General features: G+C 40.9%; 3 protein-coding genes and 1 pseudogene across 5 annotated transcripts in view; 1 reads left to right on the forward strand and 3 right to left on the reverse strand.

The window, feature by feature from the left end:
- The window catches only part of LOC110439541 (NACHT, LRR and PYD domains-containing protein 3-like), a 601,035-nt gene that overhangs the window by 108,175 nt on the left and 469,370 nt on the right, over positions 1-23,490 (reverse strand). The gene's annotated exons all lie outside the window — the stretch shown is intronic.
- The window catches only part of LOC137487265 (uncharacterized), a 176,507-nt gene that overhangs the window by 57,758 nt on the left and 95,259 nt on the right, over positions 1-23,490 (reverse strand). The gene's annotated exons all lie outside the window — the stretch shown is intronic.
- On the reverse strand, positions 5,308-6,568 carry LOC148682230 (uncharacterized; annotated as a pseudogene). The gene is made up of 2 exons (XR_015942128.1): positions 6,521-6,568; positions 5,308-6,421 (listed from the first exon to the last, which is right to left on the reverse strand). The product of XR_015942128.1 is annotated as an uncharacterized LOC148682230 (transcript).
- Positions 12,126-23,490, forward strand: part of LOC148682231 (uncharacterized) — a 155,180-nt gene continuing 143,815 nt past the window's right edge. Inside the window, exons 1-2 of one of the 2 annotated variants that reach the window (XM_088650396.1) lie at positions 12,126-17,573; positions 17,611-20,512. In XM_088650396.1, coding sequence (XP_088506522.1) covers positions 12,161-13,537 — 1,377 coding nt within the window. In that variant the 5' untranslated portion in view covers positions 12,126-12,160 and the 3' untranslated portion in view covers positions 13,538-17,573; positions 17,611-20,512. Of the gene's footprint in view, positions 20,513-23,490 lie in introns of those variants that run through there. The other variant, XM_088650395.1, reaches the window with a different exon arrangement.

The raw sequence follows: 23,490 nt of genomic DNA on the forward strand, positions 1-23,490 counted from the left end.
CCTTTTTACATATAACACGCAAACAGAAAAACAGCAAGCATCCCTCAAATTGTGTCAACCCTGTCATGGACAAATTCAAAGTAGTATAAGTGTATTTCCATTGCAGTGTGATTATAAAATGTGTCTTTTCAGAAAGGTCATGTGTCCCTTTACCAACCCAATTATAGATTCTAGAAAAAAAGTATTTTTAGAATAATTAAATAATGGACAAAACATTGATTTCCAAATAAATTATGTAATAATTCTTTTCAAAATAAAACCCAAGATCTAAAATATTTTGTCAAACTTTCCAACAATATTAACTTGTTGGTTTATTAAGAAATCACACAAGATATTTTGCTGAGGTTATAAATAATTGATTTTTTTAACATGACTGGAAAACAAGATGATAGGGTTGACATTGACATGACAGGGTGGACAAAGGCTTTATTTGGTGAACTAAATATGGAGGAACATTTGAAAAACAACAGGTACAACAATAAATATTAAAGGGTTCGTATAAAAGGGTTGTAAATGTTTTCAATAATTTAACTTTTTTCAGTAATACTGCAAACCACTGAGCCACCATGCCGCCTCTTCTGTTATCAATTAAGTTTTAGCAATATACAGATAAATGAAAAATAAACAATTTCGTCCTTCAAATGAAACTAAATTTGCTAATGAATGTAAATCTTTACATTGTTCATTGTACTGGAGGAGTAAAGGGAATGTTGGAAGCAAGTCAAGTTAAACACCTTAATAATACTGTTTTATTTTTCAGAATAAGGTAAACTTCATTTCTACTGTAATTAGATTACAGATCTTCACATAAATCTACAAATACTCAGGGCTGTAGTTTTATTTTAATCAGTCAATGAGCTTCATTATATGGACTTTAAAAGGATATCCTTTGTAAATACTGAGACAGATATTGCCAAAAGGTTTGTATTGTCCATTTATGCATCTACTGGTGTAGTGTGTGTGTGTATATGTGTTGTAAGTAACATATAACATTCCCTAATTAGTAATAATAAAATAGTAAATAAATAAAGTGTCAATAACAATGCATATGTCCGCCCTGTCAAGGAAGGATTTGTGACAGGGTGGACAATGACATGAAGACATTTTTGGCTATGGATATCATTTATTGAACACATGCTGTACCTGCAGCTGGTAAAGTGTTTCCCTATTTAAGCTCTTTGCACACAGTTTAACAGCTGTATTTTAATCTCTAAATTAAAAGAAAAAAATGAATATTTTATTCTGACAGGGTGGACATGTTAAGCTTGACATAATTCATTTTCAAACTCAATATGAGGAAAAATAGCAAACATTAGTGAAGATATTTACTGTGGGCACATCAGATGTTTAAACCTCTGAAGAAAAGCAAAATGGGCATGGGCATGCCAATGAGTACATCAGAGGGGTCTTAAAGGGGCATTTACCACATTATGACAGTGTAGACAGCAAATTCAAGGACACATGCAAAACGATTAATAATATTATGAAAACAAAATAAAAGTGATTAAAATGACTTTTTTTGTGAAATAACTTGTTAAAGACAATAAAAATATTTACAAATCTTTTAAATTTGATCTAATTTATCTACTTTGTAGACTCACTGAAGTTGGCTCAGCAGTGTGTGGGACATGGCAAAACCACATCCATTCAATGACAGAATATGGCAAAAATTGACAAAAACATTTTAAAACACTCATAATTCTACATGCATGTGTGTAAAAGTTTAACAATTATATCAAAACATCAGAGTTTCATCATTGTGCATTATGCCCATAAAAACCTTACTATTTTGATAAATGTGGTTTAATGAAGTGTAAAATGATAGTATAAAATTATTTTCTTCAATAAATACATTTTAAAAAAATGTGTATGTATGGCCCCTGACTTTATTCACAACACTCAGTGTGGCCCTTACTAAGTTTGGATTTGACACCCCTGGTTTAGTGGATTTAGTCAGAACTGAGTTGTGGGCAGCTCATATGCAAGCTATTGTTTTCAGTCATTCTTCTCACACTTCATACAGTTAACTCACTCTGTATACAGAAAGTACATTCCCTTTAATTTTGCACTTAAATATTGCTGGTTATTTTTGATGATTGAGTTTTTTTGTAGATTAAGATTTGATACTTTTTTTGGTGCAACCAAATGTTTGCAGCTGTTTCAACTGTCAAATAGGCTCGGAACTGATCAAATGTTTTAATGGTTAATTTTTCATACATGTACACGCAGTACAATTATTTGACAAGTACATAAAGTAAAACAATCACTTTAATAGTTCACTGAATGTTACCCTTAAATAGTGAAAGTTTTCTTGATTTTTACCAACAACTGTTTACATTTAATTGTACAAGTTGCATCTACCCTGAAATAAACGTCTGAACGATTAAAATGTGTTCCTATAGAGATAGTTTACTAAAAAAAGAAAAATTACTCGCTATTTACTCACTCCTCAAGTGTTTACAAACCTCTGTGTATTTATTTCTTCTGTTGAACACAAAAGAAGATAGTTTGAAGAAAGCTAGAAACCTATAACCATCGACTCCCATGAAAAAAAAACATAAGAAATAAACAACAGAACAAGTAAAGAGTGAGGAAATTGTCAATTTTCATTTTTTTTTTGTCCTTTTGAGTTTGTGTTTCTATACAGCTGGGTGTTGCATTATTGTCAACCTTTCACACAGGCCATAAGTGAAACATTTGAACAATTTTGCAACATTGTTTTATTGAAATGGTTTTAATGTGTTTGTTGCACCACATTGTAATGTTTAGTTAAGTACTCATGCATTAAACAACACAACCTCCATATATTGTGTCAAATGTTTTTGTGGAGAATTCAAGATGGAGTGAGTAGGCTACTACACTGAAGAAAAAAAAATATTTATTGGATTTACAAAAAGTGGTTGCAAACAAATTGTGTGGGCTGAATTTAAACAAACTAATTAACTAATTAAGTTAAACATGACTAAATTTTATTTGTTTGTTTATATTCAGCCCTTATAAATTGTTTGCATTTTTGCTTTGCATTTTTTTATGGGCCAATAAATAATTTGCACATAAAAGTCTGCTTTAATTTAAAAGAAAATTCAGAACTTCTAAAATCAATTTCACTTAAAGCTCTGTAGTGGTGCAAAAAGCCTGACAGCCAGTGGACCATGTTAAAATTATTAAAGGTTCATTTAGCATGTATAGAAAAAACATGAGGAATACTGTTCTAGCATTTGTTTGAAGCAAAAATGTACTACTTAAGTTGAATATTTAATAAAGAAAATACCATAAAAAACTCAGTTTTAATAAAAAAAAATTTATTTCAGGTATAACCAACACAATCTAACAGCAATTTGTAACTTTTTGATTTAGTGGCTAATTTATATTAATTTTTATGATCTAATTCGTACAATTTAGTACGATTTGCTCATCCCCCAATGACGGTTGGGTTTAGGGGTGGGGTTAGTTGCCACACCTCCTTTTTAAAATCGTACAATTTTGTACGAATTAGCCACTAAACTGGCAAAATGTAAAATACTTACATTTTCTCGTGAGATCAGGCTGGGTATAACACGACATACAGACAACATATCAGTTTACCTGTAAAACCCTTTAGTTTATATTTTAAATATACCTCCCCTTTATACTCTTTTTAAGGTGAAACAAATGAAAATTCTATTACTTAAAACTTAATAGTTTAAACAAAATTATTTTACTTTTAAATAACAAGACTATTTCTTCATAAACTCGCTTCCTCTGTTTCATTTGCATTTAGGTCAGGTCTGAAAGTAATGATGTAACCACAAAAGTTTTGAAATCATGCTAAAAAGTACATTACTGTAGTTGAGAAAGATGTTTATACATTTAAAAAATAGTCATAAAAATTTATTTATTTTTGTATAAAGTGCATCTTGATGCATTTTTATTCTTATCTCAAAAGCCTTCTTTTGCACACGAGGATGGGATGGTCTGGAACAAATTATTCATTCTTTCAGAAAACACAAAGCAACATCACTGTGACTGTGTGTCATCACAAACAAAGAACTATATTAGAGGTTATTCACTTTAGCTTGAGCACTGTGTCGGACAGACAAGGGATCCTGAACAGAGCCAATATGGACATTAGTATTTTTTAATATCTATAAACAAATGTTTTGAATAACACATCTTTGCATATAAGACTACTTGTTAGTGGTAGATAGCTAACACATGATCATTTTTAGCCTATCAAAAACATTTTTCAGAATTTATTTAACATATAACATGTTTAATTGCTACATGTATGGTGGTTTAGCCTGCTTTATCATAGCAATCTATGTGTGTGTGTGTCTGTCGACCTGCTCTCTGAAACATCTAGAATTCTCTATATTCATTATTAAATCATGAATTTTAATATTGCATTACACTATCCTTAAACACAACAGTCAACAGTAGTTTAAGTCATAGTGTATATGTTTTTGACGTTTTCCCCTTGTCAGTTAAAAAGTCCAATAACTGAGGAGATTGCATATAATAATTTGAGAGATTTAAAGGAGGGAAAGCTGTCCCGGGGGAGAGCCCTAAGCTCATAAGATCCTCGAGCCCTGGGCTCCCTTCCGTAAGCATGGCATGAGGGGAGTTTGAGCTCAGGTAAATCTTGATTAACTCCCCCGACTTGTTTCTGTTCTACTGACAGATATAGAGATGGCTAAAGAGAGCTATATGGCTTACTAAGAGCTCGACTAAGGTGCCAATGTAGAATGTTCAGTTTAATTAGGTTGGACTGTGGGAGGAACCTGGGGAAAACCTACGCGAGCACAGAGTTAACGAGCAAACTCCACACAAAATGTCCACCGGTTCAGCAAACTTTACCCTGTAACATTCTTGCTTTGAGACAACGTTGCTAACGACGGGGTCACCATGTGGCCCAATCTAGAAGGAGGGGGAGTAGGGGTGGGAGGGGAATTTCTCAAGACAAAGATAACCGAGGTAAGAAACTCTGGTTATTTATAGTGAGTTAGGAATCATCTGATTGGTGAATCATCTTAGCTAATGCAGGACCAGTTGTGGACAATCATAAGCATGTGATCCTCTCGAAAGTAATTTATAAACAAACCTTACATCAATGAACAGCCAAACTACATGAAAAAGCTGCCGTTTTGAATATACCCATTTTGTGTTGACAAGGACTCAATTTCGAGGACTCTGCTCTCCATTGTGAAGCTTCATGTGAGTGTTGAGGCTTCTTTTATGTTTAAAGTCTTTTCCACACTCAATGCACCTAAAATGATCCTCTCCTGAGTGAGTCTTCATGTGTTTCTTAATGGAGTCTTTGCGTGTGAGACTCTTTCCACACTGATCACATGTGAACACTATGGTTCCAGTGTGACCATTCATGTTATTCTTGAGGCTAGATTTGGTTGTGAAGCTCTTCCCACACTGAACACATGCAAACGGCTTCTCTCCGGTGTGAGTTCTCATGTGGTAATCAAGTGCGTTTTTACATATGAAACTTTTACCACACTCTGTGCATGTATAAGGTTTCTCTCCAGTGTGAATCCTCATGTGGATCTCAAGGTCTTGTTTTTGAGCAAAACTTTTCCCACACTATGTGCAAGTAAAAATTCTCTCTTCAGTGTGAGTTCTCATGTGGACTTCAAGGGTGCCATTTCGCTTAAAACTCTTTCCACACTGAGGGCAAGAGTAAGGCTTTTCCCCAGTGTGAATTCTCATGTGCGCTGCAAAGTTTCCTGCATGATAGAAGGTTTGTCCACACTGTTGGCATGTGTATGGCCTCTCTCCAGTATGAATTCTTCTGTGCACTGCAAAGTTTCCTGCATGATAGAAGGTTTGTCCACAGTGTTGGCATGTGTACGGCCTCTCTCCAGTGTGAATTCTCATGTGGGTTTTAAAGCCTTGTATATAACCAAAACTCTTTCCACAGTGTTCGCAGGTGTAAGGTTTCTCCATAGTGTGAACTTTCATGTGAACGTCAAGGTTCTGCTTTTGGCTGAAACTCTTTCGACACTGTTTACAGCTGAAAGGCTTCTCCCCTGTGTGAATTCTCATGTGCACCACAAGGCTTCCTGCATGAAAGAAGCTTTTTCCACACTGTTGGCATGTGTACGGCCTCTCTCCAGTGTGAACTCTCATGTGGGTTCTAAAGCCTTATATATAACCAAAACTCTTTCCACAGTGTTCACAGGTGTAAGGTTTCTCACCTGTGTGTCACTCTCATGTGAACATCAAGGTTTGACTTTTGACTGAAACTTTTCCCACACTGTTTACAGCTGAAATGACATCCAGATTTGGGTTTCCGAGGTCTTCCACGTGAAGTCTTTTTAGTCAGTGTGGGTTTTTCATTAGTCATTAGTTCTTGGGGTTTCTCTAACTGCTGTTTCTCCTCCATTTGATCAGTCTCTTCTTTCAGCACCACCAAGTCTAAAAAAAAAGTGAACTTTAGTATGAAGGCCCAAAGGAACGAGCATGAAATGGATGTTTCACCCACAAATAAAAAATGACCTTACCATTTACTCTGTGTTATGCAGTTTTGAACTTTTCCTTTTTTCTGGAACACAAAGTAAGCCAATCTCTGCGTTTTCATCTTCTTTTGAGTTCAACAGGATCAAGAAACTCATAAAGGTTTAAAACCCACACGAGGGAGAGTAAATGGTGAGGCTATTTTCATTTCTGCATCAACCATCCCGTTTAAAGGGTTCTTATTATGAACCTTTTTACAAGATGTTAAAGGTTTTGGCTCAAAATAAGATCAAATACCTTGCAGAATATTTCTCTATAGCTCTTTTTGTGCCAGTGGCTTTAAATGCAAACGATCAAATGAACACGCTCTAGATTAACCGTGTTCATTCATGCGTAACTTCCACTCCATATAAACATTTTTAACTTGCTTGAAAGACACGATTGAGACAAATCCTGCATGTTGACAGCAAGTGCGTGTAATTGACGCTAATATTTTTGAGTTAGCATTATTGTACATAACTTATTCAAATGTTCTCAGTACTGGGTTGCAGCTGGAAGGGCATGCGCTGTTTAAAGCATATGCTGGATAAGTTGGTGGTTCATTCCGATGCGGCGACCCCTGATAAATAAAGGGACTGAGCCGAAAGAAAATGAATGAATGAATTTACGCAAACGCTTAATGCAACGTTTGCTTTACCTGCAGTGATGAGGAGATGGCGAGATGACATACTTTGTTACTTGTTTTCATTAATTTGTATTTTTGTCATTGTTTTATTGCCTTTGTGCATGTTCTGAGGCTTAGCTGAAGACCTACATGATGACATTTTATATACCTGACAAAATGTAGAAATGCTATCTAAAAAGGTTTCCTGCTGTTTGTCCAATCAGGGAGAGTGGCAACGTAAAAATACAAATAATAATGTTAACCCGGGGTTCGCAAATGTGAAACTTCTGTTAATAAACACCCAGGATTATATTTTAACCCCAGGTATAGCATGAGCAGTGTGGAACATGATTACAGATAACCCAGGATTCTGTTTATCCATTGTTAGAATGACCCAGGGTTAACAATTTAAAGTGTGAAAAGCCCTAAAACTACTCAGCATCAGCTCTCTGGATAACCAGAGTACAAAGAGACAATTGTCAATCATGTCATAGCAGTGATCAGGGCCCCATTTTAGAAAGGAGGTTAATTGAAAACTCAGAGTATTTTAACCCTGAAATAAGAAAAACCTCTGGGTTTTCCGTTTCAAAATGGCAGGTTTGTCAAACTGGAGAAATCATGGTAAGTCAAGCCTTGTTTCTGAAAGAGAGGTAGTGTTTTGGTCATTCTAAAACACCTTAACCTTTTTAGTATTAATGTATATTATTAATGACCTCCAGAGTGTCAAGAGCGTCTGTTCTCAGCGTCTCATGGCTTCAAACACCCCCACGTGTTCATTGTGTGTCAGCATTGTCTTCAAGGCGCGAGTACATTTATTAAATAAAGGAAAGATTGACGCAGCTTCTTCTACTGCAGTAAATTCCGTTTTTACTGTTGATATTTGGTGCCAGTTAATTAGGAAGTGGTGATTTTGTTCTCTTTGATTCGTAGCATGGAAACGCTGATTTATTTGCATATATTTTATGTGATATTCCAGTTTTGCACATAAATTTAATTAATATTTTTGGATGGAAACACAGCTATTGCCTATTGCCTATTACAGTCACACAAAGAACAAATGTAAGTCACGTACGAGAATGGCTTGTCCTTTTAAAATAAATGTTTTGCTTAAATTCACTGTCCTTTGACATGTACTGTTACTGGATTAATAGGATTATTATTCGTTCTAAAACATTTTTTTAGTTCTGCTTATATTCTAAATGTCATATCAACCTCTACCACTTGATCAATAATAGAGGCAGACAAGTGCACTTTTAAATCTATTAAAACTGATCAACGTGTTTAAAAGTGGGAACATGGGTAAAAATTTAATGATCACACATTACATTACTCATTTTATTATACTTAAATATTTAAATACTTTAAATGTATAATTACGCATTAACTTCAGCAGCTATGTTTTCCCACGCTAACTGTTTTTGTTTCCTGATGCAGTAATGTTACTTTTTAAATATATGGTCATATTTGCTATAATTTTGCATGAGCACATCAAGTTCAGCAGGAGAAAGAAATGCTGATCTCTTTTTTCAGATGTTGATATGGTCACTTGTAATATCTGCGCTCCATTGATAATGCCTTTTTTATATTCATGGTGTGCGCGCTTAACTCTGAGTTGGTCTAGGCAAAGTTGATTGACCCAACTCATATTAACTATTTTGAAACAGAAAACTCTTGAGTTTTTAGTTTCTCTGTAAATCAACTCAGAGTTCAAGTTTAAACTCCGAGTTGGTTGAACCTCCTTACTGAAACAGGCCCCTGATCTCATATGCTATTGTTCTCTTTTGGGAACTCTACGCTGCGTCTCTTTAGGAGACACAATGGGATACCATCCCTCTTTTATAACCTTCTGAAGCACAGGTGTAATCAATCCAATGTAATTGGCAGGATGCAATGTGCGTGTGGCGTCAGACCGAAGGTATAAAAGCTCCACACTCACAGTGAACTTCAGCTTTTTCTCTCTTCACTCTGCGAATGAGTTCGTTGATTTTGAAGCACTCACAGCACTGATAAGGCACTACAAAAACCATTTAAACTGAATCAAAGCACACACTTTCATTTTCTATTTAAAAATTAGCAAAATGGAAAAGACATTTAGATCATGTGTACCGCCATGTCCTCGTTTCCTCACAGAACAGGACACGCATGATTTGTGTGTGCAGTGCCTCGGTCAGGAGCACGCACAGTCAGCCCTTGAGGGGGGTGGCTGTGTGCATTGCGATTCACTTCCTGGTCGAGTGCTGCGAAGTCGCCGCGCTCTGTTTGATAAAGAGCCGGCGGCAGGTGTGCCTTGCGGCACTGGTCCCGCCCGTGCTGAGGCCGAGCGGCGATTAATGTCGTGGGGATCGCAGCTCGATCTGGCAGAGGGGATGGAGACAAGCTCGAGGGCTTCTTCTCCTCCTTCTACTGTGAGATCGAGGTCCAGTCAGCGCGAGCTGGAAGCCCGTTCATCGGCTTCTTCCTCTCGCGCTGATGGGCGGCTGCTCTGCCTCCCGGCTTCTGAGGGAGTCGAGAGTATGGGGGGCCTTCGGGGCCAAAATGACGTTCCCCCATTATGCCCCGAATATGATGAGCTGGCAGAGGTCCTGGCCAATGTAACAGCTAAATATAATATTAACTGGGAAGTAGAGAGGCAGGAAGTGCGCAAAAAAGCTGGTTTGTGTGATGAACGCATCCTGCCATCACGAGACAGGCCTCTGAGGGGAGGTCTTCCATTTAACAAAGATCTCCAAAAAGAGATCATTTACACTTGGAAAAATCCATACACTGCCCGTGTTATAAGCCAGCAGGGATCAATATATTCAGCCGTTGCTGGTCTGAATGAGCACGGATGCCGCACAATGCCGAAAATGGAGGAGCATTTGACGCGCCATTTGCTACCTCAGGCATCGTCAGCGAAGACCCCCGCCTTGCCGTCAAAACCAGTAAAATTAACATCGATGTTAGTCGGCAAGGCATATGCGGCAGCAGGCCAGTCTATTGGGTGTCTGCACACAATGTCACTTTTGCAGGCATACCAGGCGGACCTGCTGAAGGAAGCCCTTGATAATGATGGGGCGGGGCCCGATACAGTAAGAGAAGTACTTTGGGCCTCGGACCTGTCTCTCCGTGCCACCAAAGAAATAGCTAGATCTTTAGGCCGCACTATGGCGGCCATGGTGGTAACAGAGAGACATTTATGGCTGAATCAAGCGGACATCAAGGAGGAAGATAAACAAATTTTCCTTGATGCTCCCATTTCGCCCGCGGATTTGTTCGGCGACTCTGTAGATCGGGTCGCCAAATCGTTTGAGCGGTCGAAAAAGAGGTCGGGCTCCTACGGGAGCTTCCTTCGACCAAAAGGGCATCCTTCTGGGGCTATGCAGCGGGACCAGCCCCAGCCGTCAACCAGCTCATCTGCCCGGTATAGAGCCGAGCAAATAGAGAGTGTGGCTTCTCGTCAGCCCCCAAAAAGGAAATGGGGTGGGAAACGCTCTCAAGAGGCAAAGACGGTGACATACGGTGGTCCGAGGACCATCGTTGTGAAACGGTCTTGGCCTCAGAAGAAGTCCTAGCACTGGGACTTCTTCGGGCAGCCCCCAACGAGGAGCAAAGGCCACCTCCTCGTTGCCCACAGGGGGTCTATCCACCAACCCTCCCACCGTTGGTGCCTCAGGGCGTGGAGACCCCCGGCGATATCCACAAACGTTTCATTCCAAAAGTGGTGACGTTAGTGGACTCGCCCCCTCTACTGAGGGTCCAAGAGCAGTTAAATCAAGCTCTAGTGATGGAACAAGAAATAGAATCTCTTCTGAGGAAGAGAGCCATAGAACAGATCCCTCCTCTAGACATCGAGTCAGGGTTTTACAGCCGTTACTTCATCGTTCCAAAGAAAGATGGAGGGCTGCGTCCGATATTAGATCTAAGACAGCTAAATCACTCCGTACAAACACTGAAGTTCAAAATGTTGACTATCAGCACCATCGTGTCACAAATACAGTCCGAGGACTGGTTTGTCACGATAGATCTGAAGGGTGCATACTTCCACATCTCCATCTTTCCAAGTCACAGGAAGTTCCTCAGTTTTGCCTTCGGGGGCAAGGCTTATCAGTACAGGGTTCTTCCGTTCGGCCTAGCACTTTCACCCCGCACATTTACCAAAGTCGTCGACGTGGCTTTGGCTCCGCTGCGGCTACAAGGGATTCGAATTCTCAATTACCTCGACGATTGGCTCATTCTAGCCCGATCGAGGGAGTTAGCGGTTCAACATCGAGGTGTTGTTCTCGCTCACATAGAGAAATTGGGGTTGCGGCTAAACCAAAAGAAAAGTGTGCTTGTGCCAGCTCAGACGACCACTTTTTTAGGTGTGCTATGGGACTCCACGACGATGTTTGCGTGTCTGTCCCCCACCCGAATCGAGTCGATTCGGGCAGCCGCAAAGAGGATCAGACTGGGCCAAGCCATCACAGTCAAACAGTTCCAGAAGCTGTTGGGTCTACTAGCGGCAGCCTCCAACATAATCCCATTGGGTCTGCTACACATGAGACGATTACAGTGGTGGCTCAAAACCAGTGGGTTTTCCCCGAGGGGAAATCCGTTCCGCACAATCAAAGCATCGAGGCATTGCCTACGAGCATTATCGATATGGAAAAAGCCCTGGTTTCTGTCCCAGGGCCCTACACTAGGAGTAATATCTCAGCGCCTGGCTCTGACATCAGATGCCTCACGCAAGGGCTGGGGAGCGACCCTGAGGGGCCTTCCCGCATCGGGACAGTGGAGGGACCATCATCTCCACATGCATATCAACTGCTTGGAGATGTTAGCAGTGTTTCAGGCTCTAAGGCACTTCTTCCCTCAAGTGAGAGGTCACCATGTGTTAGTTAAGACCGACAACACATCGGTGGTCTCTTACATCAACCATCAAGGGAGTTTGAATTCACGCCCTCTGTGCAGGTTGGTGAATCAAATCCATCTGTGGGCTCAGGGGAGGCTGCTCTCTCTGAAGGCAGCTTACATCCCAGGTCCGATGAATGTGGGAGCGGACCTCCTGTCAAGACAGGGGTTGGAGCCTGGGGGATGGCGACTACACCCAAAAGTGGTGGCGGCCATTTGGCAGAGATTCGGCAGAGCCGACGTCGATCTATTCGCCTGTCAGAAAACAACACATTGCCCATTGTGGTTCTCCCAAACACATCCAGCACCTTTGGGGCTGGATGCCATGGTGCAGACGTGGCCGAGGCTTCGTCTGTACGTTTTTCCCCCAATCGCTCTGCTCCCGGGAGTCCTGGAGAGGGTCCGTCAAGGGGGGTACAACCTATTGCTGGTAGCCCCTTATTGGCCCACACGAGTGTGGTTCTCGGACCTAGTGTCTCTCCTCGACGGTCTCCAATGAGAGAATACCGTCCAGAGAGACCTCCTGTCCCAGGCGGAGGGAATGATAGTACACCCCCGCCCGGACCTCTGGAAACTGTGGGTGTGGCCTCTGAGAGGGCCCACCTTGTAGATCTTGGTTTGTCAACTGAGGTTGTTCAAACCATACTAAGCTCCAGAGCTCCCTCCACGAGGAGATTGTATGCCACCAAGTGGAAACTTTTTACTTCGTGGCGTACAGACCACCACCTGGATCCAGTCCACTGCCCTGCGGGGTCAGTGCTGCAATTTCTCCAGGAGCGTTTTGAATTCGGTTTGACTCCGTCAACGCTTAAAGGTTATGTAGCGGCAATGTCCGCATACCGTACTGATGGTCTTGGCAAAGACCCTCTGGTGGTCAGATTCCTCCGTGGAACGAGGAGGTTGAGGCCTGCCTGCGCTAATAGGTTTCCTACTTGGGATGTGTCGATAGTGCTTGAGGGCCTGTCGACAGCCCCCTTTGAACCAATTGAGGATGTGTCAGAAAAGTTTCTGACCCTTAAAACGTTTTTTTTGTTGGCCATTACATCCATCAAAAGAGTAGGAGATTTACAAGCATTGTCTGTAGCTCCCTCTTGTCTGGAATTCTCACCTGGTATGGTGAGAGCATTTCTGTACCCCAGAGCAGGGTACGTTCCTAAGGTCCCCACTGAGGTGGTGCGACCTACTGTGCTGCAGGCCTTTAATCCTCCACCATTTATGACGCCAGATCAGGAGCGCTTGAATCTGCTTTGTCCAGTGCGGGCACTAGATGCATACGTACATCGTACGTCTGCTTGGCGTACAACACAACAGTTGTATGTATTGTATGGCTCACCCAAAATTTGGGCGCCAGCATCTAAGCAGTCTCTGAGCCGGTGGATAGTCGAGGCTATTTCACTAGCATATGAAGCCCTGCATCGGCCTCTACCTGAGGCGATCAGGGCTCACTCAACCAGGAGTATGGCGGCTTTGAAAGCCTTTCGTTCTGGCCAGTCCCTGACTGGCATCTGCAATGCAGCTGGGTGGTCTACCCCTGTTAGGACTGCGTTGTTTTGTGTTTGATTTTGATTCCAGATTGGGGGCGTGCCTTCAGCGCACCTGATGCTGGTCAGCGCCCTTATTTAAACCCCGGCAGAGAGTTTGTCGGGGCCGCTGTCCATTCACTTGGCAGTTGGCCAGAGCCACGCTCCTATTTGGCCTTTATGCTTTGTTTCGCATCCATACATTATCACTGACAACATTTACAGCATCCATACATTTGCATTTCACACTGATTGAACATACTGATACTGATATTTTGATTATATAATTTATATTGAGCTTAATAAATACTCCTTGTCGTCTCCCTCATTATGTTACATCCTTGAGCCAGGTGTAACATATGGGGGCTCGTCTAATTTAAATTTAGTTGATTTGATCTTTGGCTTTCGTAATCGGTATTTGTTGTGTAATAGGTGGGAGAGACAAGGAGGCGGAGATGTTTGTTGGAGCGGCTTTGGGTTTCTAGTCCGATTAGGAAAAGGTAAGTTCTTGCGGTTTAAAACTGTGTTAATGTAAATTTCCCCTGTTAGGTTGTAGCAGCGCATTGCGTTGTTTTTTTTTATTTTAGTTTGTTATTTTTGTGCGGCTTCTGGGTTGAGTGCACTGCCGTGGAGTAGCTCTGAACTATTTGTTCAGTTCCACACCAGCGGTATCTGAGTGCTTCAAAGGGCTCGACTCTTGGGAGCGCATGAAGATTAGGAATAGTTATTTAGAGTTTTTTTTCGATAGGATTAGGTGGGGAATTAATGAATTTGTGCACAGTTTTTGACCGTAAGAATTACCTGCGTAAATTGTAATTGGGAGTAGGTTATTTGATTATTTGTTGTAACTTTGGTTGGTTGATTTTGATAATGACGTCAGTGGAAGAATTTTGTAGTGCTCCTTCGGATGAGCTATTGAATTTGTGCTCGAAAAAGCAGCTTTGGGAAATTGTAGATCGATACGAGTTGAGTGGCGTTGATAAGCGAATGCGTAAGGATGAGGTTAGAGAAATGATTCGAGTTAAATTGAGTGAACTTCAGGTTTTGCCAGTTACGTCGAGACGAGCAACAGCTGGGGTTAATCCCGCAGCTGAGAAAATGTCATTTGTTGGTTTGTCATTTGAGCAGCAAAAAGAGCTGATTAGAATGCAACAGTTGCACGAAAAAGAGATGCGCGTTAGTGAAATGGAAATCGAAAAACTTAGATTGGATGATTTGATGAAAAAGCGTGAGATGGAATTCGAGAAAATAAAACATGAGCAAAAGTTAGCTGAAGAACGACAAAACCAAGAGTTTCAACTTAAGTTTGAGAGTTTAAAACTCCAAAATGCGAGCGGGTCACCTGTTCATCGCACAGACGGCTCATTCAATCTCATTAATAATTTGAAGTTGTTGCCGGTGTTTAATGAGCGAGATCCAGACGTATTTTTTTCGTTGTTTGAAAGCATTGCTGATGAACGAGATTGGCCTGAGACTGACCGTACCGTTATGCTTCAGTCCGTATTAGTGGGAAAAGCCCAGGAGGCGTATACTGCTCTTTCTGTTGATGAAAGGAAAAAATATGATAGCGTAAAATCTGCTGTATTAAAGGCATTTGAGCTGGTTCCAGAGGCATACCGCCAACGTTTTAGAACGTGGAGAAAAGGTGAGAGACAAACACACGTGGAAGTAACTAGAGAGCTAGGTAATCATTTTGATCGCTGGTGTTCTACATCTAATGTAAAATCATTTAGTGAGTTGCGGGAATTGATGATTATTGAGCAACTGAAAAATATCGTTCATGATCAAATTGCTGTCTACATTAATGAGAATAAACCTCGCACTGCTGCTGAAGCTGCATCATTAGCAGATGACTTTGTTCTGACTCATAAAAACCGATTTAGTTCTGGGAATCAGGGAAATGGAAATGTTCACTTTAAACAGTCGCAGCAAATTGATCCATATTTACATTCTCGTAGAGCGATATCTGATTCAACGTGCCGGTATTGTCTGGAGGTCGGGCACTGGAAAAGCGAGTGCCCTTTGCTAAAAAATAAGCAGATACGTGGCAAAAATAAAAATACTGCACCTGTGCTTTTGACCAATTGTTTTCCGCAGACTCCAGCTGTTCGCAGTACGGATGACTCCGTGATAAAAGGAAATTGTTCCGAAATTAAAGGTAACACTGGGTATGCACCATTTATATCTCAAGGGTGTGTTTCTCTTTTAGAGGAACATGAAAGCGTACCTGTAAGAGTTTTGAGGGATACGGGATCGTCCGAGTCCTTTATTTTGGAGTCCATACTTCCATTTTCATCCAGCTCGTATGTCGGTAAGAATGTTTTGATTCGAGGAATTGCACTTCAAACATTGTCTGTTCCTTTGCACAAATTTAGTTTACAGTCCCAGCTAGTGAACGGCGAAGTTATTATGGGAGTGCGCCCTTCTTTGCCGGTGGAGGGAGTGGACATTATTTTGGGAAATAATTTGGCTGGGGAGAGTGTGTGGCCTGTAATGACACCTGCACCGATTGTCACCACGTCCTCTGTTCTTGATCAAGAATGTTGTGAGTTATCCGAAGATGTGTCATGTGTAGTGACTCGATCTAAGTCTAAAATGTTGAATGAGTCTAACCTGAATGATACCCGTGTTCCTGTTGAGTCTGTCGCTCCTGGATTATCTCTCTTGTCAAAAATTTCTCGTGCAGAATTCATTGTTGCCCAGAGGGATGATCCTGGATTAGAAAAAATGTTCGCTGCTGTTCTCCCACCGGAGGAGGTAGAGAGTGCCGCGACTGGATATTATATTAATGATGGGGTGCTTCTGCGCAAGTGGCTTGCGTTACACGAGGATGGTGGTGGTGAGTCAGTGGTTCAAGTTGTTGTTCCAGAGAAATTCAGAGATGTTGTACTTAAATTGTCTCATGGCGATCTAGCTGGTCACTTGGGTGTAAAAAAGACATATTCTAGAGTTTTGCAGCACTTTTATTGGCCGCTGTTGAAAAAAGATATCTCGCGGTTTATTAGAACATGTCATACATGCCAAGTGACCGGAAAACCTAATCAGCCACTGAAACCAGCCCCACTGTATCCCATTCCTCCAGTAGAGCAGCCCTTTGAATATTTGTTAATAGACTGTGTTGGTCCGTTACCTCCCTCAAAATCGGGAAGTAAATTCCTTCTAACAGTAATGTGTCAAAGTACTCGGTATCCAGCGGCTTACGCGTTGCGTAATATCACTACCCGGTCCGTAGTAAAAGCCCTGTCTCAATTCATTTCCATCTTCGGTATTCCAAAGGTCATTCAAAGTGACCAAGGAACGAACTTTACTTCAAAAATGTTCGCAGAGATTTTAAAGCAATTAGGAGTTAAACATCATCGTTCCAGTGCGCAGCATCCTCAGAGTCAAGGGGTGCTGGAGAGATTTCACCAAACACTGAAGTGTCTTTTGCGGGCGTATTGTGTCGAATTAAATCGCGACTGGGAAGAAGGGCTTCCGTGGCTGTTGTTAGCATCAAGGGAGGTCACGCAATCTAGTTTGGGCTTTAGCCCAAATGATTTAGTCTTCGGCCACAAAATTCGAGGTTTACTTTCTGTTCTCGGCGATCAGTTAAAAGGCAAACAACCACCACAAAGCTTACTTGAATATGTGAATGGGTTTAAAAGGCGCTTGATTTTAGCTGGTCAGGCAGCTAAAGAGAATTTGGAGAAGGCACAGATAAAAATGAAAACTCTTTTTGATCGTCGGTCTGAGCAGCGCGTATTTAAACCGGGGGATCAGGTTTTGGCGTTGCTGTCACTAGTGAGCTCTCCGTTCTGCGCAAAGTTTGTGGGACCGTATACTGTAGTGCGTGCATTGTCTGATCTTAATTATGAAATTGCAACTCCAGACAGAAAGAAAAAAACCCAAATTTGCCATGTAAATCTGCTGAAACCCTTTTTCTCCCGAGATTGTCAAGCTGATATCAAATCCTCCGGGGTGATCAGTCTGGCGATTGAGGCGCTGGGACAGTCCTCCGCAGGAGACCGGGAGGGGGGTAAGTTTTTAGATGATGCTGTAGTGCCACCTCGATTAAAAAATTCTGAGACTTTGAAAGAGTTGGAGGATGTGTTGTCTCATCTAACTGTTGTGCAGCGAGTGGAGCTGTCACATTTGATCCGCGAGTTTCCATCATTATTTGGGGATGTTCCATCACAAACGCATCTTATAGAGCATGACGTGGATGTGGGGGATGCTTTACCCATACGCCAGCGTTTTTATCGTGTCCCTTTTGAAAAACGCATTAAATTAGAGTCTGAGATTCAGTACATGCTAAAGAATAACATCGCAAAACCTTCGTGTTCGAGTTGGGCATCGCCGTGTTTGCTGGTAAGAAAACCGGATGGAACGGATAGGTTTTGTACGGACTATCGAAAAATTAATAAGATCACTAAACCTGATGCGTTTCCTCTCCCAAGGATGGAAGATTGCGTTGATCAAGTGGGCTCGGCAAGATTTGTTAGTAAACTTGATTTACTCAAAGGTTACTGGCAAATACCAATGAGTCCTAGGGCACAGGAAATTACTGCTTTTGTAACTCCTTCAGGGCTATATTCTTACTCCGTTATGAGCTTCGGGTTACGAAACGCTCCTGCGACATTTCAGAGATTAATGAACCGTGTAGTATCTGGTTTAGAGGGTTGCGCGGTCTATTTGGATGACGTTATAGTTTACAGCGAAAACTGGGATCAACATATGAGACGGGTGCGAGAATTATTTAAACGTTTAGCGGAAGCTAATTTGACCGTGAACTTGGCTAAATGTGAATTTGCACGGGCAACTGTTTCTTATTTGGGCAAGGAAGTGGGTCAGGGTATGGTGCGCCCTTTGCGTGCTAAAATCAGCGCGATTGATAATTTCCCTATTCCGTGTACCAAAAAAGAGCTGATGCGGTTTATTGGAATGGCCAGTTATTATCGTGGCTTTTGCCCAAACTTTTCATCGGTCATTTGTCCGCTGACTAATCTATTAAAGAACTCTGCAAAGTTTGATTGGAATCCACATTGCCAAAAAGCTTTTGAGAATGTAAAGTTGTTATTAACTGCTACTCCTGTGTTGGCAGCGCCCCAAAGTGGTCTTCCCTTTGAGATTCAAGTTGACGCAAGTCACGTGGGAGCCGGAGCGGTCCTTCTCCAGACTCATTCTGATGGATTAAGTCATCCAATAAGTTATTTCTCACGCAAATTTAATTCGTATCAACTGAATTATTCTGTTATTGAGAAGGAAACACTGGCGCTTATCTGGGCACTTCAACACTTTGATGTGTATGTGGGAGGAGGTTCCCCGGTGGTTATTTATTCGGATCATAATCCTTTGACATTCCTTCATTCATTGCAGAGTCCGAGCCAACGCTTAATGCGATGGATCCTTTTCTTACAACCATTCAACTTGACGATTAAACACATTAAGGGAATTAAGAATATCTTTGCGGACACTTTGTCGCGTGCCCCTGTGGAGGAGTGAGGCGGTATTTTTGGTCTCCCACTGATGTCCCTGACCTACTCCTGTATGTATGTTATAGTTATTATTTGATTTAATTTGATGTGGGATTATTTTTTAGGGGGGTGTGTTAGGACTGCGTTGTTTTGTGTTTGATTTTGATTCCAGATTGGGGGCGTGCCTTCAGCGCACCTGATGCTGGTCAGCGCCCTTATTTAAACCCCGGCAGAGAGTTTGTCGGGGCCGCTGTCCATTCACTTGGCAGTTGGCCAGAGCCACGCTCCTATTTGGCCTTTATGCTTTGTTTCGCATCCATACATTATCACTGACAACATTTACAGCATCCATACATTTGCATTTCACACTGATTGAACATACTGATACTGATATTTTGATTATATAATTTATATTGAGCTTGATAAATATTCTTTTGATTATACTTCTCCTTGTCGTCTCCCTCATTATGTTACATCCTTGAGCCAGGTGTAACAACCCCACATACCTTTGTAAGGTTTTATCAGTTGGACCTGGACCCTACTCCGGGTTCCAGTGTCCTAGCAATATAGGAGAACTCATCCCCGGCATGTAAAACTATGGCGTGTTTGGGATAGCGTTCCCATTGTGTCTCCTAAAGAGACGCAGCGTAGAGTTCCCAAAAGGGAACGCGTCAGGTTACGAATGTAACCATGGTTCCCTAAGGGAACGAGACGCTGTGTCGCGTTGCCATACTTTTTCATACCTGGTGCGCTCCGTTCGAGAGGTATAAGCTGAAGTTCACTGTGAGTGTGGGGCTTTTATACCTTCGGTCTGAGGCCACACGCACGTTGCATCCTGCCAATTACATTGGATTGATTACACCTGTGCTTCAGAAGGTTATAAGAGAGGGATGGTATCCCATTGTGTCTCCTAAAGAGACGCAGCGTCTCGTTCCCTTAGGGAACCATGGTTACATTCGTAACCTGACGCGTTTTAGAACTTCAGTTTTGGAGAAATAACCAGGAATAATAATTGAAATTTGTTTATAAACTAATTTCGAGAGGATCACGTGCTTATGATTTATCACGGCCGGTCTCGTATTAGCTAATCATTATCTTCCAATAATATGAGCCCTAAGCTACTATAAAGAAGTTTTCAGTCCACCTTAGCTTCGTTTGGAAGAAACCCCCCTTCCTCCCCAATTCTCCTCCTTGACCTTGATCAGGCGGCACGGTGGCCCAGTGATTAGCACTGAGAGCCTCACAGCAAGAACACCACCGGCCTAGTTTCGCCTAGCCGGTGGGCGTTTCTGTGAGGAGTTTGTATGTTCTCCCCGTGTCCGCCTGGGTTTTCCCCGGTCTCTCCAGTTTCCTCCCACCGTCTAAAGATATACATCATGCTTCGCAGTCGGGGAGTTCTGAGATCTACCGAGCTCAGGCTCCCCTCTAGCTCTGCGAACAGATCCCTTGAGCTCGGGGCTATCTCACGGGACAGCATGCCAAACAAGCTTTGATAGATTATCAGTTAAGTGTGAATTCTTGAACCGGCTATTTGCTCTACAAACAAGTGTGTTCATGACTATACATACAAAGAAAAATAATAAAATTAGAAAATATGACTTTGCAACATCAAGCAGCATTAGGCATTGGCCAGTATAAGATTCTGACGGTATGATGACCTTGAATAAAAATATCACGGTTTAACTGTATTGTGATTACTGCTCTAAAACATATATATATATATATATATATATATATATATATATATATATATATATATATATATATATATGTATATATATATATATATGTAGCAGATGTTATGCATTAAGCATTTGTGTACGCCCATTTCTAACTGGCCGTTGTTAAGAGGTGTATAAAAGTCCATCTGAGATAAGTGGAAGTTGCGCCATCGTCCAGCTGACTCGATGTGGTGTGTGTGTCGCTGCCATGCGTCTGGTATGTAGCGGCTGTTTAAGCCCTTTTCGCTTTCGTTTTAAAGTGTGTTTTGGTTTTAATTTAGTTTTTTTGGAAGGCTGGTGTCTGTTCTGCTGCTGTTGCACTGTAGAGTGGCTGCTGTGGGGCATCGTGAGCTTTATGAAATGAAGTTTCATGTTGCTGAACTTTCCCTCGTGATGTTTGTTGACATTTCTGCGAGCTCCCGTGACTGCTGTCTTCCCGGTCGGTAAGTAGAGCGATACTGCTCATACATTTTGTACAACTAGAAATAGAAACTGATTTTTATATCTTTTAGCTAGTTTTTAGTATGGATGCCTTGCTCTGCCGGAGGGATGACTGGCATCTCATGCAGCGGTATGTGAAACCCCTGTAATCAACTGTATTTGGAAGGTATGTCGGTTGATTGTGCTCTGTTTTATCATACGTTGCACTGCGGCTTGAGCGTCTCCTGCACTTGACATGCTGGATGCTGCTGTTTTGTTTCTAATTTTGTTTTGTCTTTAGTTGTTATGTTTCTAGTTCTGTTGTTTCTAGTTTTGTTTTGTTATATTTGTGTTTTTGAGTTGTTGTTGTTTTTTTTTTTTTTTTGCTGCTTTTGTATCAGTGTTTTGCTTTTTGCATATTTGTTCTCTTTGATCTTTGTTTCTTTTGCATATTTACAAAAATAGGAAACGTAAAATAAGTGTGTGGTCTCGAGGACTGCTTTACTTTGCTTCAATTGCTGCATTTGTGGTGCTTTGTCCTGTTTTAACATTGCGACCTTCTGCTTTACACTGTATGATTAGCTGGGGCCTGTCACCTCCGTGCCCCCCTGAGTGGCTGGTAGCCTCTCTCAGGTAGTCTCTCATTTTGATGCTTCTGTGAGCTCATTTAATATATGTGCTTGTTGTACTTTTTATTTTTTTTCTAATTGTGGTTTTTCTTCTTTCCCTAGGAGCTGGGGGTGTCTAGTACGGGCAGTCGGGCCACTGTGTGGCGTGAGTCTTTTTCTATTAATTAGTCTTTTGCCCACTTGTGTGCATTGAAGTTCACTGTGTGGTGTTTTAAATCAAAGTGTGCACGTGTGATTCTGTGGGTCATTTTTGGGCCCAGTGCCTAGCCTGCCCGACTGTGGTGAGCCCCAGCTCCTCTGGTTGGATGAGGATTTATCTTTTTTTGTAATTGCCTCCACTAGTGCCTTTTTAAAAAGAGTGCATGTGCCTGTCTTTTAATATTTGTGGTTCAAAGATAATTAAATTGTAATAAAAGAAACCTTATTCTTCTATATCCACGTCTCATTGTCTTTGTCAGAAGTATGAACCTGTATTTTATGTCCTAGCTAATGTACTGGGTGGCTTAGTAGAGCTCTAATTGCAATAGTTTGTGTTAATTTGGCTTTAGTGTGCCAGTTATTGTATTGGTCTTGCGACCAACAAAAAGCCTTATCCCCCTGCGCGCCACATATTTTAAATGTCTGGGTAAAAAACAAAACAAACCAAAAAAATTTCCTTTGAACTCAAATTTTTATTTGAGAAACTTTTAAAGTATTTTAGAGCTGTAAACATGTCAGGCAAGATTATTCTGATTAATCATTGACTTCTGCTGTCTTCATTGGTTTCAAAAACACAGATTTCTTTACAATTTAAAATGGCATCTTTGGATATATTTTCTGCTGGAGATACTGTTGTCCTGAAAAACTTAAAACATAAAAACCTTACACTCAGATGTTTGCATATCATCAGCATGCTGTAATCCATTTTTAACAGCAAAACTAATTTTTAGACTAGTTTGTTGGCCAGTTGTAGTCAGTGCAATGCTAAACGTTATTGTTCCACTATAATTTGTTTTTGTCTCACGTCGTCCCACAGCAACATCATATAGTTTTGAATACTGTACAATGTTTTATAATAATTAATTATTTTAGTGTCCATTTCATTCAGCATATTTTAAATTAGGGGCAACGACATTTTCTGACATACTTTAAACCAGGGTTCCTACAGGTGTCACCAAGTTTAATTTAAGACTATTAAAGACATTTTTAAGACTATTATGAATGAAAATTTAAACTGATGAAGGGCTAAAGCATTGGTCACCAAACTTGTTCCTGGAGGACCTGTGTCCTGCAGATATACCTTCAACCCTAACCAAACACACCTGAACAAGCTAATCAAGCTCTTACTTGGTATACTTAAAACATCCAGGCAGGTGTGTTGAGGCAAGTTAGAGCTAAACCCTGCAGGGACACCGGCCCTCCAGGACCAGGATTGGTGACCCCTGGGCTAAAGGCTAAGGAATTTTTTAAATGGCCAAGATGAATTTTTTTTTTATTTGTTCTATCAAAAAAATATTATATTTAATACATTTAATAATAAAATAATAAATGAATAATAAATAATTACAATATTTTAGATATTTCTTAGCAAAAGATTTTAAATATTGTGTAAAAACAAGCAAGCTTTACTTGTATCCACACAATTTTTTTCCAACATAAACTTCGAAAAAATAATAAAAAAATAAAAAAATATTTTCAACGTTTTAAAAACTATAATAAACTAAATTTATGCACAACAATCTGTCCAGGTCGAAGTCCTCAGCAGTAAATACATGGAGCACGTTTAAACAA

This window comes from Danio rerio, chromosome 4 (genome assembly GCF_052040795.2).
Source record: "Danio rerio strain M-AB ecotype USA chromosome 4, GRCz13ab, whole genome shotgun sequence".
Classification (NCBI taxonomy): domain Eukaryota; kingdom Metazoa; phylum Chordata; class Actinopteri; order Cypriniformes; family Danionidae; genus Danio; species Danio rerio.